A 19,759-nucleotide genomic window follows, 5' to 3' on the forward strand; every position below is an offset into this window, starting at 1 on the left:
ACTATTCATATTCAACATTAATTATTATCAGTTATTCTCAGAGGAATATCAATGTTTTTTATGTGTAGAGGTTTGTGTGTGTACATTAGTGCGGCAGCGGCACTGTACCGAAGCTTTGAATACATTCAAATATTACCCAAAAAGTGTTATTCGAGACAGCCCTAGTGTCCACCCGGGTGTTATGTTTCCATCATTGCCGATTGGAGCTGGAGCCGATAAATACCAGTGACAACTGCCTGAGTCATTTGTCCCGGGAATGAATGCCGATTGTAACCTTTTCCAATAAGACAAAAGCCAGATGTTTTTTTGACCAGTGGGAAAAGGGGCTTTAGTAAAGCAAGTGAATTCCACCGGAGAGTAAGAATCCAGGGCCGGTTATTGGTTTTGGCCCCCGTCAGAGTGACCCGGAGAAGCCAAACATCTGCTTCTCTTATTTGATGAGCAGGCAACAATATGTGCTTGGCAGCCGCTGTCGGCTCTCGCTCACACAAAAGGAGAGCGGTGCTGTGACTCAAGGACGGACACGGGCGAGAAATTATGACTGCTTCGATTCCTCTACTCATTGACTAAACACGGATTCAATTAAACCCCGGCTGAAGGTCGTGAGGTAATACAACGTAAGCGAGACTGGCGCTGTGCTTAATGGAAGTTCTCATGGCTCTGGTAATATTTAATCCAATGGCCCACCCTGACTACCCCCGTGTGTCAGCCATTCATATACCCTGAGTGCTGTCATAACCTGAGCGTTAGGGGTCCTGTCTAAGGAATGTGCTGTCAACAAGCTGTGCTACTTAATGTTGCCAAATATAGAAAGATGATAGAGTGAAAACAGTGTTGGCGACAGAGAGGAAAGAACAGATAAAGATCAGAGGGAGGGAGGGAGAAGAGGGGGGGGAGGTGACACAGGTGAGGAGGTAGTATAGTACAATGGGCGGGGAGTGGATACTATGGGAGGGAGAGAAAAAAACAGATAAGAAGGGAACAGGCGAAGGAATTTTTTGAGGAACTGAAAGCAGCGAAGGGCAGTTGAGGGGAAAAGGGAGGAGCGCTGAGCAGACACCAAGGTTACGCATGAGAAGTCCGAGGCGGAATTAAAGAAAGCACAGAGAGGCAGAGAAGGGACAGAACAGGTAGAGTTGGTTGGCTCTCAATCTTGTCTCACCGCTAATTACCACACTCTCACAGTGGTGAAGGAAAGCAAACAGAAACTAAAGTGAGAAAACAGCAAACAGAAAAGGGCAGTTGAAGGCAGGAGACGAGAAAGCAGAAGTAACAAGAAAAGGAGGGAGAGACGGCAGTTTGTAAAGTCGGGTCCGGGAGATTAATTGAGGAAGAGAAACAAAACATTAGGCTGTAAGGAGTGAGCAAGGGAGGGAATAAGTAAGAAAACAGCAGATACTCATTGACAGAGAGCACTGGACTAATCTCAATGGATTACTGACATCAGCAAAACAAAGGAAGAAGAGCATCAGAAAAGAGGTCACTCTGGTCCAGCGGCAGTGTATAGCTTGCCTGAGCCTGTCTACTATGCAAGACAGCTGAGACAGACACCGTTCACACAGACAGTCCTCTCTGTAACAGCACCATGTTGATGAAAGAGTACCGCATATGTATGCCACTGACTGTGGATGAGGTAAGTGTGTTTGTCTTTCCCACGCTCACACACACACACACACACACACACACACACAACCCTCCAACAACTTGAAATTGAAAAGACTAGAGAGGGGCTTTTGTTTCTAAAAGTGTTGTTTCAACTTGTAATCTTGAAAGTGTTAATGTGCTGATAAGAAAAGTGCCAACAGAGCACACAGACCTCCCGCGGCTGCTCTGTGGGCTCGTTGGCACACGGGGGGGTATAGCGAAGAATGTTCAGCACCGGCGGGCCAATCTGATGGAGCCAAAGCACAACACCTGGCCGGCAGCATCATAGCGCTGCTGTTGTGTCTAAATTATCTCCCCATCTGTCGGCTTCTCCACTTCCTCCGCTTGCTTCAGCACACCTAGCAGCAGCACACAAAACTAGTTGGACTGGTTACTGCTTTGCAAGACCTAAACTCAAACAAAAGGCCTGCAGGTTTGTAAACAAAGGCGATCCGGCTAGAGAGTAAAACGTGGACGGACGAGGGAGTTATGCGTCAAAGTGCCCTTCAAAAGGAAACGTCCTCGTCACCTCCTATACCGTCCTCCCTCCCCCTTCAATTCTACCTGTTACCACAACAATGACAGTGACAAATAGCAGTCCAAAATAGGATTTACAGTATCAGTTCAGGGCACACAGAAACTTGAGCTGGCAGCAAATCCTCTTTCGCCTGAATGTAATGTAAGTTTAAGTGCAGCTTATTTGAGGCAGTATCAAATCGTGACAGTTACCTCAGTCCAAGCCATTTACAACGTCCTTACCCTTGCTTCATTTTTAAAGGGGAATGGTGTTGATTTGCGGGTGTGACATACCCTCTAGTACTTTTGTAACACAATACGGCTCAGCGTGTGTTGAGGAATGTTCACTATTGTGTTCTGCTGACTGGTGGTGGCTGCAGTTCAGGTGGCAGAGTGGGTTAGTAGTACGGTTGGTGGTTCGATCACATGCTGACTGCGTCCTTGAGGCTCCCTGTGGGTGTAATTTTGCATAGAAGCAATTGCCAAATTAATCCAATCATCCAACCTCTCCCAAGACAGATTTACAGCTGTGTCATACTCTTTCCATACTCTGGAGCTGAGTACACAATCAATTACAAATATTAAGATACGGTTTTTGTATTTATTTTTGTCTCATTGTCATTGTCAGCAGACAGATCCAGAGTTACATAACAAAGTATTTGCTCTTAGCATTTCATCACTGGGAAAAAAAGTTGCCATGAGCTTTACTTTGATCGTAAATTCTTTCATTTCTAGTTCCCGTCACACTGACACTCTCACGCTCCGCCCCACAATGATGAGCTATATTTACAATCAGGAATTTATGACAAATGCACAGCTTGTAAACAATCCTTACCTTTTTTTTAAAAAGACAGTAGGAGGAAAATACATGCCAAGAGCCGTCAAAGGATGAGTCTCTCAACACATAATTCATCCCAGCCATTCAAGTGCATAATAATATTATTGATTTAAGGACAGATAAGTCTTTGCAACTTCCTTTTTAGATTATTTTTTTTAGAAGGTGAAAGAGATTCACAACCTGCATGGGAGGAGCTCACTGCTCTGTAGTCCGTTAGACGTAAGACGGTGTAAACGCACCCATTTTCGTGATTAATTAAGTCCAATGAATACCTAATAAGTAAATATTGAACGTTGACATTCCACCGTAATTGGAACAAAAAGGAGGAGTGCCACATTGATGTCAGCAGAGTACACTGAAGGATAGCAAACTGAGATCTGCCCTCCTCTTTCTCTCTTCCTCCCCATCGTTCTCCGTTTCTACTTTTAATTAAAATAATGCTTTAGTGGCACACCAATATAGGGCAACAGAATGAATTACATTACGGTGGCCACAGCAGAACAGTTTAGTTGTTTGTGCTACGATTTTATGGCTTTTTCATATTAACTTTAAAAACAAAGTTCACCAAAGTGATTTGCAATTAAAGCGAACACAATGCTGCACAGAGAAACAATGTTAAGGAGGAAAAGACAGATAGCAGCATCAGTGCAGAAACTGAAGTATTACTGTGTAAATTGTTCAAAAGGAAACACTGAATCTGTCAGGCTGAGCTCATCGAGATGCCCAAAGGCCTCGTCCTCTTTAGACTCGCTAACAGAAAATACTCCCGCCTCATCAGCATCGAGCACAAACTGGTGCTGCAGCAGAGAACAAAGTCCCCCCACCACTCCCTTTCCCTTAATTTAGACTCCCATGCATTCACCCTGACTGGCCAAATTAAATTTTGATGTCAGATATGGTCACTTGAGGGAAATCTTCATACACAGCAAGTGACTATTTAAAAAATTAAGCGCAAATAACAAAGCGTGCTCCTAAGCAGCACTGAGTAAGTGACTGTCGGGACAAAGTCGGACTCAGCAACTATATTGCCGAACCTGCTGCCAGGACATTTTTCTGTCATCACTCCCACCAGCTACTTCCTCTTAGTGCCTGATGGTTATTATAATTTTCTCAATGGAGTGTGCAGTTCATTGATTAGTAGTAGTGGTATTACTGTATTGACTGGTTATTGAAGTCCTCAAAATTCCTTATGACCTTGAGGCCACCAATGTGAGAAACATCTTTCAGGTATATTTCAGTTGAATCCTTCTTAAATGTCAAGTCGAATAATTGTATTTACATAGCCTCAAATCACAAATTTGCCTCGAGGGGCTTTAAAATATGTACAGCATACATCACGCGCTATCCTTCAAGAGTAACTAAACCCCCAAGACACTTTTTTTCAGCTGAAAACCAATATATATATGACATTTTAGAGCAAATTAATTGAATTCTACATATTGAAAATATGCATAGCAACTGCCCTCTATTGGTTGAAACCTGGCTATTGCAATTCAATTTTGCTATTGGCCGATCTGGAGGCAGATGACATTAATGGAGGCAACTTCTGTCAACCCCCTGCCCCCTCCTATAAAACCAAAGTCTCCCGACTCTGCAGAGTGCAGACTGTGGAGAGAGGAGTATTAGCAAAGGTATTAAGTGAAGAGTAGCGGTTATCCTTTGACTTAGCCTGTGAATCGCATATGCTAATTGCTAACACTAATGCTAATCACTAGCATACACCAAGGAGGGTAAAAAGAGGAGCGTCATATCATTGGGGGTACATACGTACAACACATGCGCAGTGAAATCTGGTCTGCACGCACCAAAATTGAGCCAATAGCAACGCACGACCGCAGCTCCAGTTACACTACGCATGTGTCATACCTCGCTGCTCAAGACTGTGTTCAAGCCTCTTTCAATAAGCCATGGCATTCACACAGATAGCGTGTATAGGGAATGGTAACCGCGGTGCATTCTGGGGCGCGTCGCCATTTTGAGAGGATATACCAATGGACAGAATACTAACAAAACGTCGGCTAATACTGCATATTTAATCTGCCGGTATCTTGCAAAATGAAACCCATAATGTTAGCCTTCCTTTGTGTCTGACTGTAGCCTTTACTATATATACTACAATTTGGCTTTTGGATCTTTTTCACTGTGCAGTGGCAGTTGCAGTAAACAGCCACACTTACCCTTTATCCTCCAAAAATGGTGGACTTGCTGTCGGTGACATCACATTCCACTTCGCTCTACTGTATTTTGTCACCATAACAGACCATTTACAGCACTCTTATCCAATCATAATCATAACAATAGTCAGCATACTAGCGATTAGCATCAGCGATTAGTGCTAGTGATAAGCATTAGCCAATTGAAAGGGTAACGGCTATAAATAAATTGTAATTTAAAAACAGTGAAGTCCGGCTGAATGTTAAAGTAACGTAGACTAAGCCCAGCAGTTCATGTGGTGTTTTTTATGTTCTGTAACTGTAGTATGAAAGCATGGTGGGATTCGCAAGCTAGCTCGCTAACTAGTCAGCCACTCAATGAGTCAAATTGAACAACTTAATGCTTCATCCACACACTCTGGTCACAGTGTAGGAAAGCACATTGCTGTTGCCAGATAATCATCAGTCATTAAGACTGATTCACCAGATTTTGTAATGTGCTGAAGGCTTAATTTCCAGTCCACAGAAAACAAAGAAAAGGCTTGTGCTGTGCTGTTATTATAATGCTACACTAGTTACGGAAAATGGGCCGACAATAGACGCGATTGGGCACATTTTTTTTAATTTCCAGGGTAGAGGCACTTCAGCCAAAACTCTGGGGTTTAGTCAATCTTTCAACACTGTTTAGATAAAGAAAAACTACCAAACAACTTTTAATTGGGGGGGGGACGACCTCGGGAGGAGCAACAGAGGACTGACAGATGTGCAATAGATATATTGTATCTATTATTATATTATCTAGAAAGAAATAATGAAATAAAGTTGTGTACAAGCTCCAAAATTTAAATCGAGATTGTATAACTACAACAACATTAGCCTATGGGATAATGCTGAATGCTAAAATGTAGTGTAACAGTAGCACACATGGAGAAGAGTCTTACTGTGATGTCAGAACTGTAATATCTACCTAAAGTCTGCTATAACATTAGCTAGCATTGGCCTCCAAAAGCTAATGGTCTTGCCAAACCAAGAGAGGCTGTAACCGCAAAACCTCTGAGAGACATGAAATCAGCAACGGTGCCTTTTATTGCTAATGAATTCAACTTTTTATTTGTAAGACGAAAAATGTGAGTTCTTTCAAATGTTACATAGTATTATTTTAAGACATCTGAAAACCTGCTCAATTTAAATTTTCATTGTTGCGTGCTAGGCAGTGGTGTAAGAAAATATTAATACACGAGTATCGCGACATTATGTTGTGTGATACTGTATCGACTCTCCAAAACACTGTATTGATTTTTTAATTATCCTCTTAGAAATCAGACAGCCCGCCGTCGGGCACGGCTTTTTGATCTTTTGGAGGATGTAGCGGGCTCAGTTTTAAATCTAGTGAAGTTATTGGCAACATATGAAATTAGAAAACCTAAGGAATCCATTTTTACCAACTACTAGCTTGTCGTGAAAGAAGCTAAATAACGCTCCAAAGTTATGCAAACTTTTAACTGTCATGGCCATTTTCATAGGGGTCCCTTGACCTATGACCTCAAGATATGTGAGTGAAAATTGGTGCTATGGGTACCCACGAGTCTCCCCTTTAAAGATATGCCCAATTTATGCTAATCCCATGTAGTTTAGGGCAAAAACTAGGGCTGCACGATATAAGGAAAATATGTGATATGCGATAATATTGCTGAATATCGCGATAACAATATTACTTGTGATAAATAAACAGATATTGAAATGTACTCACTTCTGCCTTTTTCAGTATACTATTAAGAAACAACAAATTGCTTGTTGAATTAGAGAAGTGAAAGGAAATTAATTCCAACATTCATTTATTGAACAAATTAAACGCTGAACTGAACACAAAAGACACCATGTTCTTTATACTATGACAGCTTTCCTAAAATTAAATTAAAGAAATTGCAATATATTGAATCGTTAGCCCAGTAACATGATACGTATCATATCGCCTGATTCTTGCCGATACACAGCCCTAATGCTACAATCAACAAACACTTTGTGAATGAAACTAACACTGCACTCAAATTTTGTCACTTTGGATGGCTTTTGATGATTTTGCTTTGAGCGTCACGTTTTCTCACCAGTTTTTTTCTCTCTCTCTTTTCACCCTCTCTATCCTCACCTCCATACACCTGATCCTAAACCTCTCCTCGGGCTCCAGTACAGGATTGGTCAGCTGTACATGATCAGTAAGCACAGCTGTGAGCAGAGTGGTGGTGGAGAAGGGGTGGAGGTGGTGAGGAATGAGGCAGATACGCACCCCCAGCATGGCCCGGGACAGCTGACAGAGAAGCGAATCTACCTTAGCAGGTAGAGTGCACCGTGACTGCGTTGCACCAACACATATAATTCTGGTGATTTGCAAGCTGAGCCATATCCTCGAGTTGTCAGCTCTGTCATTACGATAACTGATTGTGTTCAATCTTTGACCTCTCACTTTACTGTAAAGCTTTACGCTCTATAGATCCACTTTGCAGGTATCACTATTGACAAGCAATAAAACATCATTTCAACACAGTAACAGCCTCACTGCAGTGTAACCTGCCCACATTCAAAGTCCAAATACCTGCTACCTGAAACATGTTGAGGCCTATACTGTGCAGTTACAGTAGACCATGAGCTCATTATACAAGTATTCTGATTGTGTAAGTACAGGCTCTCAGCTGAGGGAAAAACACGTCATCCTGATTCATAAAAACTACCTCTGTTGGCAAATCAAGGCTGGTCACACTGCCAAAATGTGTGCTCACATTTAATAATAATATAATAATAATAATAATAATAATAATAATAATAATAATATCTTTTTTTATCACGCTTGTCGGAATCGGTATCAGGAAGGAAAAAATGGTATTGGAACATCTCTAATGGTTACACTTTTCTTCAACACACATTTAATAGGTATTTATAAACAGTGTATAAACACTAAATCAATGTTTTATAACACACTAATGTAGCTGTAAGCTCATATAAGGACGTTTGAAAAGATTACTGAAGAACAGTTCGCCATTTTTTAAACTAGTGCAGTGCCCGTTCGAAACGGGCCGATTGCTTGCAGCTTTCTGGAGAACCGCTCGTATAAACAACCTCACACTTAGCTTAGCTTAGCATAAAGACTGAATACAGGGGAAACCTCTAGCCCGGCTCTGTCCAAAGGTGACAAAATCTGCCTACCAGCACCGCTAAAGCTCACTAAATAACATGTTATATTTCTCTGATTTAATCCATACAAAAAGTGACAAAAACAACCATCTGTTGTTTTATGGGGGGTTATTTGTTGGCTGGGAGCGGTTGTCAGGCAACCAGCAGACACTCCAGGAAGTTACTGCTTCGACCCTAGATAACGTCCAGAACATAACCCTCCATAAAACAGCAGATTGTTTTTACACTTCTCTTTTGTGACAATTACGACGTATTTACTAGTGAACTTCAGAGGTGCTGACAGGTGGATTTTGTTATCTTCACACAGTCAGGCTAGCTGTTTCCTACTGTTTCCAGTGTTTATGCTAAGCTAGGTTAACCAGCTGTAGCTTCATATCTACCGTAGCGACATGAAATCTCATCTAACTCTCTCGCCAAAAATCAAAGAAGTGTATTTCCCAAAATATCAAACCATTGCTTTAATGCGTTTATGAACAACTATTGTGATTTATTAACCAGGTGTATGATTATATATATATATTTTTTATTTCTAAATATTTCTAAAAGCTGAGGCTAAACAGTTTTAAAGCTGTCTGTGAATACATTAATAAACACTTACAAATGCCCATATAGCTAATTACAACTATGTTAGAGTGTGTTATCAACCATTCATGTGTTTACATAGCGCTTATAGGCTTTAAATAGGGTATGTTAAAAGAAAGTGCTTCAAGCTACAATCGTCAAAGTAAACAAGGAAGCATGTGAGAAATTTCAGGACTGACATGCTGCAATTATTGTTCAACTGCTGGCATGTGGATCTATACATAACGGCAGTGTCTATGTTTACGTGCTGAAAGGAAGCGTTTTGTTTGCTTTGTGTTCAGGGTGACAGTCCATTACCCGATGAATTGTGATTACAGTGAACGCTCAGTCTAAGAAAACCCAACCAGAGTTCTCTTTTAACTCAAAATTCATTCCCTAACCCTAAGCTAACCTCACTCATTACCCTAATGTAACCTCAACTCTTTATTCTAATCACCACTATAAACCCAAAGCCTAATCCTAAAATAAACTCTTACAGAAGTAAAGAAATGTTCTCACTGTGGAGGATTTTCCTAATCTTTCTGTGCTTGTGGGACATTTGGTCTTCATTAGTAAAGATATGCTGGAACACACACACACACACACACACAGTGTGTCACATGTACAGTGAGTGCAAAATGTATTTTACCTCAATCATCATGTTCTGACATGTGACCTAGAAGCTACAGTAGCAATTCATCACCACAGGTGTAATTGGGAATGAGTCATAAAAATGAACGCAGTGGTGAGAGTAGCCTACAGGTAATCTGGCTATAAATGGCACAAAAACCACTTAGGATCTCTCTGTCTCCCTCCATAATCTCTACCTCCTGCTATTCCCCTCTTCCACTCTCTCACTGTGAGTCTTCTTTCTTCCTGTTTTGCGTTCAGCAAACTGCCGTCCTGGGCGAGCGCATTCGTCCCGCGGTTCTTCTACGTGACAGAAAAGGCCTGGAACTTCTACCCGTACACCATCACAGGTTTGTGCGTTTGTGTTTGAGTGCCTTTGTTTGTGTTAAACATCAGCTTACTTTCACCCCAATGCATTATACAAAACTTATTTACTTTTAACAGCTGGTTTTCCAAGTGCCATCAAATATTCATCACTATGTATGCATGTATTCCCCCATGGTAACGTGTATGTGTGTGGGAGCAATTGCGTGCTCATGCATGTATGAGTAACTAATGCTGTTTCTCCCTTTCCATATTGAACGTCCCTGGTGCTGCAGAGTACTCAGTAAGTATTCTCACACATCATTTACTGTACGTGAATGCAACAGAGCTCATCTCTTTCCAGTATCTGTGGATCTAATCTGCAGCTTGCTTCCACTCTCTCTATCTCTGCCCTCAACCCCCTTTTTCCTCCATTTTTACCTCTTGTCACCCCGCAGGTATCATTCCTCCCCAAGTTCAGCATCCGCATTGAGACGAGATTCGAGAACAACAACGGCGATAACAGCAATGTGAGTATGAGAGGGAGCGAGAGGTGAGAAAGATGGAGTGATTAGGGAAGAGAGGGGGAGGAGAAAGACAAGGGGGGGAAAGGAGAGAAATTGCAATTTTCGCTGCAGCACAAAAAAAATGTTCATCACATTGATGTGCCCATTACGAGGAAAACAAGCAAAGCACAAAATGCAGTATTGGCAGATCTATTAACCAGACATGCAGCGGCGGTGAGCACGGCTGCCATGCTGCATTTTATCAAAGGCGAACACACATAAACACACACAGAAAGTCAGAGACAATTGAAGCTATGTCTGGCCCTTGTGTTTGTGCTCTGTAATCAAGGAAACAGTCAAGTAACAAGAACCAACATGTCAAAATATGGAGATCTACAGTTCAGCTTGTGGAGAAAAATGTGTGGAATCTTGTTTCATGTCACACAGTTACAGGTTACATACGTTTTATTCCAAACAAACACAAATTCATGAAGTTGTGCATGATCTACGCACATCATTATATAAGCTAAGAATTGTATTTAAGAACAAATCTGAGGTACTTTTACTTTCCTTGAGTATTTTCTTTTGATGCTGCTAATATCTCTACTCCACTATATTTCAGAGGGAAATTTTTACTCCACAATATTTATGTATGTGATAGCTGTAGTTACTAGTTACTTTACAAATTAGGTAACACATACAAAAGTTTATGAATTACTTATAGATTATGATTCCTTGTTATTAGAGCTGTCCCGAATACCATTTTTTGGGCTTCGAAGTTCCGGTGAGAAATATTGGAAGGTATTCGAAGCTTTGGGACAGTGCCGCTATACCTCACTACTGTACACACACACGCACCTCTACACATAACAAACAGCGAAATCCATCTAAGAATAACTAATAATAATTAATGTTGAATATGAATGATATATAATGTGGGATTATTCCTTATTTCATGGGCTATTTGGGGATTTATTTTTGGGATTATTATTACATACTTATATATATATATATATATATATAAAACATAAAAAGAAAAAAACAAAGCATTCAAATACTGATTTGGAGGTTGATTACCATGGCAACGGTCGAAGCTTTGAAGCATTCGGGTCAGCCCTATTTGTTATACATTTAACTACCCAACAGTTTATACAATTAGAGCTGAAACAATTACTCTATTTGATCATTTTTTACGTTCTTTTTCTTGCAAAAACAACAAACATTTCATGCCTCCAGTTTCTCAAATGTGAGGATTTACTCCTCTTTTGTCATTACTTTAATTATTTTATTTTATTTTATTTTTTCACTTTGAATGAAACTAATCTTCAATTGCAGCCCTATATAGAAAAGTTTTTAAAAATGTGCTCCACGTCAACCAAGCAAAAAAGTAAAATGCTGCTTATACATTAAATCATGAGTAATAATAATCTAATGAAATAGTATATAATAGTATAACAGTCACAGGGGCTGTTTTTCTGCATATTGAATATTTAAACTTTTGATACTTTAAATAAATGTTCCTGGTTTTACTTATATACTTTTACTTAAGTATTTTCACTGCAAGAGTTTTACTTGTAATGGAGTATTTTTACAGTGTGGTATTAGTACGTTTAGATGAGTAATGGATATGATTACTACCAGCACTTTCAAGGCTGTCAATGTCTCTGTATGAATATCTACAGAAAAAGGAGAGACAATGACGAGGAAACCGTGAGAGCTTCATGCCCTGAGCACATTGTAAAAAAAAAAAACACAATACAACCAGCTAATGCAACTCATTCCATAAGAGGGAGCAAGACCTTGGGTAGACAAAGACCAACAACAGCACCACAAGAGCGTGGCGGGCTATTATCTAACGGCATGTTTTTCTTATTTGTTAGTTTTCAACTGTGAAATGAACAACTTCAGCGGGGCATTAGAACACATTTTGAACAAGGTCAGATAAAAGTGCAGTCCCCCCCCCCCTCTCTCTCCCTCGCTTCCCTCGATTCCCTCGATTCTCTCTCAAGGAAAAGTGTATTCTGCTCTCATAACTCTTCTTTTTCCCCTCTCTTTTAATATCTCTCACACGTCCTTGTTTTTTTTCTCCCCCATCTCCCCCTCCTCTGTCTGTTCTCTCCTCTGTTTGCTCCAGTGTGATTTGCTCCAAGGGCCTCAGGGTGGGATATAGTGAGGGGTGTTATGGTGTGTGACCTCAGTTTTCTACACAGTTACTCATCCACTCTCATCCCCCCTCTCCACTGAGTGAGTGACTGCATGTGTGTGAGAGTATGGGTGGTGAGTGTGTGTGTGTGTGTGTGTGTGTGCGTGTGCGTGTGCGTGTGCGTGTGTGTGTGTGTGTATGTGCGTCTGCTCTAATTATACTGAATGACCTCCCCCATCTGTTTGGATGTAGGTGTTCGGGGACACGCCGACTCCAGCAGAGGATGTGAGTTTCCTGGATATCCTGAGTGACCCCATCCCTGAAAAGCACTACAAAGAGTCAGAGGTACGCATTGTTCGGATACATGCACACAAACATGTGAATGTGCAGTCACATAAAGGCAAAAACAAATGATAGAATAAACTATTATGAACCTATTGAGGTTTTTGCCAAGGAAAAGCTGCATAATCGCATTAAAGGGGACCTTTTATGCTCCTTTTCAGGTTCATACTTGCATTTTGGGTTTCTACTAGAACATGCTTACATGTTTTATTGTTCAAAAAACACTTTACTTTTCTCATACTGTCAGCATGAATATACCTGTATTTACCCTCTGTCTGAAACACCCAGTCTGCTCTGATTGGTCAGCGTTTCCGGGTCTCCCACATCTGCACTGTCGCTGTCTTGACAGCGTCACTGGAGCCAGGGACTCACTGTGTGTGTGTCAACAGAGTTTAGCGGTACTTCTACCGTGAAAAAATAACCAAAGTTTCTAAACTAATAACTTCATACAGTACACGCTCCAGCAGGAATCTGATCCAAAATCTGGGAGAAATACAAGCAATATAGAAACCAAGATTACAGGATTCCCTGACCTTTTGTTCCTAATGCTAATGCTAATTCCACCATGCTTTAATGCTACACTGGTGGTTACAGAAAATGAGCAGAACAAAGTGGTCACTCATCTGGCGATAGCAATGTGCTTTCCTATGATCCCAGCAACAAGAAATGATTTTTCGGGACTGTTCCACAACGGTGGTGAAAAACGTTAGTCTGGAGCCTTGCTGTCAATTATAGTTATTAGAAAGAAACTCGGAATCGGCCAAGAAAATTACAATCAGTGCATCTCTAGAAATAATGGCTCGTAATGCACATATGTAGACACCGGCACATAAATGATGACATACAAATGCAAAAAAAACACACCTTTTTTCATATGGACTTTGCTTTACTGGCTTGCATTTTTGCTTTTGAAAGAGCATAAATCAGTAATACACCCACACGCCTTCATTCCCTCTCCGCCGTCGTTTAACACTTCTTCACTCCCTTCAAGTCCTTAGAGACAAGGGTCAATTCACAGGCCTGTGTACACGGAAGCATGCAGACAAGCACCCATCAACACAGAAACATATACACACATGCATTCACACACAAAAAAAAAAAAAGCAACAATCTCATAGATTAAGTGACAGGGTGAAAACGTAAAATCGCAAACACATAAACTTCACAATGTGTGTTATCACACTTTCCTCCTATGGGCTGTGTTGAGCAACAATCTGCTTGCACTTCCACAAACACATATCACACATACACACCCATAGTTCTCCCCTCCCCCCCCTGAAAGACGCCTCACAGGGCCAAAGTTTCTGCAGAATCAGCAAGTAACATATAGAGACACTGTTTACTCTGTGCAGGACCCGAGTCGCTGGCAGTCAAGTAAAACTGGCCGAGGGCCTCTGGAGGAAGGCTGGAGAGACGACCACAAGCCTATTATGTGCTCCTATAAGAGGGTGCAATGCAGCTTCGAGGTGTACGGCTTCCAGACCAGGATGGAGGATTTCGTACACAGAGTGAGACAGCTTTGTTTTTTTCCCCAATCATGCCTTTTCCCTGGATCAGGAGACACAATCTGCAACTAATGTTACGAGCCCATATAGGTGTAATACAAGGTGCCAAAATTAGAATTTACAGCTATTTGGATTTAATAAAGAGCTGTGCTTCATTCATGCATTGATTTCTGCATGTTGGATTCTTTATACACCTACAGTAAAATGATGATCCTCTACCATCCTTATTGCTTATTTGTTATTTGAATGTACCATGTGTTGCATATTGACACAAATAAATCATTACGACATTAATTTCCAGACATTAGTATAATTACAAAGACCATCGCCAAGAAGGCTCTTTGGCTCAGATGACCTGAGCTTTATGTAATCCAACATTAGATCCGATTTATTGGAAAACTTGCTGTATTGTTTTGTACAACAAGAACCATAAGAGGGCCTCTGTTGTTCTGGCACAAGCAAAGCAAACGTTTTCAAAGTTTCTCACAGTGGAAGTTGGTGGAACAAGTCAAAGAGCTGATAAAAACTTTCCACACATTTATCCCCCACAATGAATCAAAGCAATGAAGCAAAGCAATTACGCGTGAAGGATAAACCGAAAGCACTAAGAACAAAACTAGCGACGCCCTTCCTCCAACATTGTTACTGCAAAGAAAGAACGTTTACGGGAATGTTGTTTCAGTTTTGACTAAGCTTTAAGTAAGTAGTTTTAAGCAAATAACACCACTGAGATAAGATGTAAGTGAGATGTAAGTTTCCACTTATCTCAGATAAGTTACCCCTTATCTCAACCATGATCTCATTCATTTAAAGTGATTACACAAAGGTGTCACCATTATTCTAACAATATGTGTATATAATGACGCACTATGAAGCATTTCAGACACACATGTCACACGTCTAAATTCAAAGCTCTATGAAACATGTTTGTTGACATTTTCTTCTTCCTGCTATGTTTTTGTTTCTTGTGTTATTTTAGAACATCCGAGACATTCTTCTGGTTGGCCACAGGCAAGCCGTAACGTGGATAGACGAATGGCACGGTGGGTCACGATGCAAAATTTTACATATTACAGATACAAGATAAAACGCAACAGAAAGAGTTGTATTTTTGAATACGCACCCCGTGAAATGTAATACATATTTCATACTCTATTTCTGACGCTTTGTGTGTGTGTGTGTGTGTACTTTGCTTCCCCCACAGGGCTGAGTTTGGAGGAGGTGAGAGAGTACGAGCTAGCGATGCAAGAGAAGACCAACAGCAAAGTCAAATCCAGCCAGAACAACACAGGTGAGGTTGCAGCTCCTGACCTGCACTGTACTGAAATACCACAGAGGATGGGAGGGGGGACAGAACGTGGGGAGAGGAGAGAGAATACAGCTGGATGTGAGACCAGTGAAGGTAGAGAGAGAGAGAGAGAGAGAGAGAGAGAGAGAGAGAGAGAGAGAGAGAGAGAGAGAGAGAGAGAGAGAGAGAGGACTAGATGAAAAGAGCAGTAAGGTGGAAATGTATATTTGTGCTCCGCGGTAATTATTCCTGCATTTAATTTCAGCCTAATAAGCAGCGCATACAGCAGGAGATGTAGAGGAAGTACAGGGAGACACACATTTTTAGATTCTACAATAAATCTGAACGGGTATTTTGTATTTATTTAGCCCACCATGTTATCCATTGCTGTCAACAGACTGCAAAATAGTATGAATGAATAACTGTAATGCTAACAGGCTTGAACAGAGGCTGGTTGCACCACTAGTAGTGCCTTAGCTGTGCCCTACAAGTACCCAGATGGCTGGTGCACATCTGTGGGAGAGAAAAAGGAGAGGGAAGAGCAGTCAGGAGGCATTTCACTACACAAGGAGCAGTGAGGAGGGAGAGACAGAGGGTGCATGCCCAGAAAAGCACGACAGAAAGACAGTAAGGGGGGGGAGAAGAGTGTACGCTGGCTCATGAAGTGATAATGCCACTGCGTCGGTCTGATAAACAGTGTAATGCAGCCACCTGCTGAACTTTCCCCATCAACAGCCCTCTCAACATAAATAACCAGCCATTGCAGCACTTAGCTGCAAATGTCAGCCCTGGTGGGGGTCTGTGTCTGGGCATATGTGTGTTGTGTGTTGTGTGTTGTGTGCGTGTGTGTGTTGTGTGTGTGTGTGTGTGTGTGTGCATGTGTGTGTGTATGTGGTCACCCTGCCCCCTGCTGGTTAGTCTGGTGAACCTCAGCTGGATGTGAGAGATATCAAAGGTAGAATTCCCAGTATGGCCTGTAGCTTCTTGCTGCCTGCGCTTTCTCTCTCTCTCTCTCTCTCTCTCTCTGTGTGTGATGATGAGAGACATCAAGCTGCAACAAATCTGCAGTCATTGCTCAACCTGCTGCAGCTTGCTGCACCGCCATGACCCCCTACAGGCCGAACGCCGCCACTGCGTTTGTCTCTGCACAGACCGAATGAGTTTTCATTTCATTCATCTGCCGTAATAAAAGTAAATGGATGTCATTTACTCTAGAGAATCTAATAAAAAGCCGGGTGTGTGGGTTGAATACCAATAAGGGATTTAACTAATGGGAATCTAAATGTACGACACAGATCTTAAGTATACTTAAATAAATGGAAAACTCAAACAGTTGTCCCTCTGTTTCTCTTCTTCTCAGGGCCTCTTTTGCTTTTCTTCCTCTTTTATATCTGTACTGTTGTTTTCTTTCATGTCATGTGTATCTCCTTCTCGCTCCATCTCTCAGTAGTCTGCCAACTTCAAATTCAATCTGCTTTATTGGCATAACAAGCATTTGTGTTGTCAAAGCAAACAGAGAAGGATAATCATGGATAAATGAAAAAGGAACAATTTTAAAAAGTGTCCCTCTCTCTATCTCTCTCTCTCTCTATATATATCTTTATCTCTCAGGCCCACCGGCTGCCTCTCGTCCTGTGTTCTCTCGCTCCATCTCAGTGACAGATGAACGTTCCCTCAAGAAGATGGGAGTGACGACTGCGGCCATGTCTGACCCCCCTGCCTCCTCTGTGCCTCACAGTCCCATTCGCCTCAACTCAACCCCTGAATGATGCCTCTCATACAGACGCACGCTCACACATTTACTGTACAGCGCATACACACAGAAAACAATGCTCCAAAATATAATGCTAAAGCGAGCAGCTGGTTAGCTTAGCTTAGCATAAAGACTGGGAACAGGGGGAAACTGCTAGCCTGTCCAAAGGTAATAAAATCTGCTTACCAGCACTTCTAAAGATCACTTATTAACATCCTGTTTGTTTAATCCGTACAAAAACCAAAGTATGAAAATGACATGTGTTAGTATATAACTGTAAAACACTAAATACGTACGATATAAGTACGATATAACATTAGAGCTGCAAAGATTAATCGATAAATTCTCACATATTAAATTATTCGCCAACTATTTGGATAATCAATTAATCAGTTTGAGTAATTAAAAAAAAAAAGAAAATCCAAATCCTCTGATTCCAGGGTCCTAAATGTGAATATGTTCTGGTTTCTTTACTCCTCTATGACAGTAAACTGAATATCTTTGAGTTACGGACCAAACAAGACATTTGAGGACGTCACCTTGGGCTTTGGGAAACACTGACTTCATGACAATTTCCACATTTTCTGACATTTTCTAAAACAAAAAACTAATCGATTAATCGAGAGAATAATCTGCAAATTAGTCGACAATGAAAATAATCGTTAGTTGCAGCCCTATATAACACGTTAATAAATAATCTTTAGATGCGCTGGTAGGCGGACTTTGGAACGATTTGTCAGGGTAAAGCTGGTTTCCCCTGTTTCCAGTCTTTGTGCTAAGCTAAGCTAAGCTAAGCTAAGCTAGCGAAATGGCAGCTGGCTCCATATTTACTGTGCAGATATGAAAGCGGAATCGATCTTCTAATTTAATTTTCAAGCAGATATATATCGTGCCTTGCAATGAAACTTGTGAGCTTGTGTTTACAACTTGGGAAGTCATGTACACAATATGCTTGGCGTTCAAGTGGTTAAGTCGCAAGAAAAAGAGGAAAAAGAGGAAAGAGGAGGCCGTTGGGAATATCAACATTTTCCTCAAACATATTTTACAATTTAAGAAGAAAAGAAATATACGACCAAAATGACTTATTATGCACCGAAAAAGTAACTTCCAAGGCCTCCGCCATTTCTGACAACGTCAATAAACACGTCACAACTCGTGAAGCTTTCAGAAACTTTCCACTTAGGAGGTTGTGATAGTTTTAATAGTAGCAGTATTTCTCTATTCTTATGCTCAATAACACACAAACACTATGTGCCTACTCGAAGAACATTTCTACTGCAATCAAAAATCCTTCCAGTGTCTTTGACAACCTGTAAACGTGGTGCATTTCTAGCTTTCTGTCAGCTCCTCCACCATGGCGGAGCTCAGCGACCACCAGCGGGGCTCTCCGATTATTTCCCAACCCCCGCCCAGCAGCCTACAGACAGATGCATAAGGAGTTTAATAGAGTGGATCTAATGAGAGAGAAGAGGAGAATGGGGGAGGCTGTCAATGCTATAGATCTGCTCCCCTCTCCACCTCAGCCGATAGGTCAGACCAGGTGTATTGACGGAGGGCAGTGAGGCGTTGTATTGGTTCCTTGATCACTTAGCTGAGCGCTGCAAATGGGTCAAGCCAGGGCTAAACTTCAACTATGAGTCGATGATATGAGCATTTATATGACTATTAGCTTAATCTTTTTATGTACATTTAGAAGAGAATGGGGTTTTCATCATCATGTATCAATGAACAACGATGAAATAATACTTTGCTGTCCTTATTTGTAAAACCATTTAGTTTGAATGAAGTATATAAATGAATCAAGTGGAAGATGTATGTGGAAATCACACTGTATAGTCTTTTGTAATGGATTTTTATCAATAAATACAATTTCTATCCAATGAGAGGATCCACTGGTGTCCTGATATCTGCCTAGATAAGCGAAAAATAGACTCACTGCACACACTATCAGCCATGTTTGATCAGTATCGACCTGTAAAGATGGACCAGCTGCTCTCACATCATAGCACTCACATGTAATCTACTCACCAATTTCACACTTGTGTGCCATGTGGAACCAGCGCCAGCAGCAGTGGACATGAGAAGAGGCAGCCACTTGGTCCAGCCTGGTTTGGCTCTGTAGCTCATGGCCGTATTCTCTCTGCAAGAACAATGCAGAGGAGAATAATGAATGTTTAACAGATGCGGGGTTTGTGAGATGGGCGTGTGTGTGCATGTCTGTCATCGCTGTATCACGTTATTGTTCAAGACTTCAGGACAAAAGCCCAGGCTTGTCACGGAGAGACTTGGAGTGACTGACAGACATGGCAGCTTGCTTCAAATGGGGAACTAAATAGCTCGCATTATGGGGCTCATTATGGCTTCTTTTATCCATACAAATCAAGAGCCAGC

General features: G+C 41.3%; 2 protein-coding genes across 3 annotated transcripts in view; one reads left to right on the forward strand and one right to left on the reverse strand.

The window, feature by feature from the left end:
• grin2db (glutamate receptor, ionotropic, N-methyl D-aspartate 2D, b) overlaps window positions 1-19,509 on the reverse strand; it is an 88,973-nt gene extending 69,464 nt beyond the window's left edge. The window contains exon 1 of the mRNA XM_074653434.1: window positions 19,397-19,509. The gene's annotated coding sequence lies outside the window, so the exon portion shown is untranslated. The remainder of the gene's footprint in view (window positions 1-19,396) is intronic.
• Window positions 965-19,254, forward strand: pitpnc1b (phosphatidylinositol transfer protein cytoplasmic 1b). 2 transcript variants are annotated; one of them, XM_074653440.1, is made up of 10 exons: window positions 965-1,633; window positions 7,337-7,485; window positions 9,790-9,878; window positions 10,128-10,135; window positions 10,290-10,361; window positions 12,733-12,825; window positions 14,175-14,330; window positions 15,307-15,370; window positions 15,532-15,618; window positions 17,227-19,254. In XM_074653440.1, the coding sequence occupies exons 1-10, from the start codon at window positions 1,586-1,588 to the stop codon at window positions 17,382-17,384; spliced, it is 924 nt and encodes a 307-aa protein (XP_074509541.1). In that variant the 5' UTR covers window positions 965-1,585; the 3' UTR covers window positions 17,385-19,254. The 2 variants fall into 2 exon arrangements, with proteins under 2 accessions (XP_074509541.1, XP_074509540.1); XM_074653439.1 differs by lacking the exon at window positions 10,128-10,135 and having other exon boundaries at window positions 967-1,633; window positions 9,790-9,886.
• Window positions 19,510-19,759: the final 250 nt, after the last annotated feature.

The sequence above is a fragment of the Sebastes fasciatus genome, chromosome 12, assembly GCF_043250625.1.
Source record: "Sebastes fasciatus isolate fSebFas1 chromosome 12, fSebFas1.pri, whole genome shotgun sequence".
Lineage (NCBI taxonomy): Eukaryota > Metazoa > Chordata > Actinopteri > Perciformes > Sebastidae > Sebastes > Sebastes fasciatus.

Excerpts from the sequence above, each read along its gene's own strand:
- pitpnc1b (XM_074653440.1), top strand. The coding sequence starts at position 1,586 with ATGTTGATGAAAGAGTACCGCATATGTATGCCACTGACTGTGGATGAG. Across the intron at positions 10,362-12,732 it reads ACAACGGCGATAACAGCAAT|GTGTTCGGGGACACGCCGAC; the intron begins GTGAGTATGAGA and ends GTTTGGATGTAG. Across the intron at positions 15,371-15,531 it reads GTGGATAGACGAATGGCACG|GGCTGAGTTTGGAGGAGGTG; the intron begins GTGGGTCACGAT and ends CTTCCCCCACAG.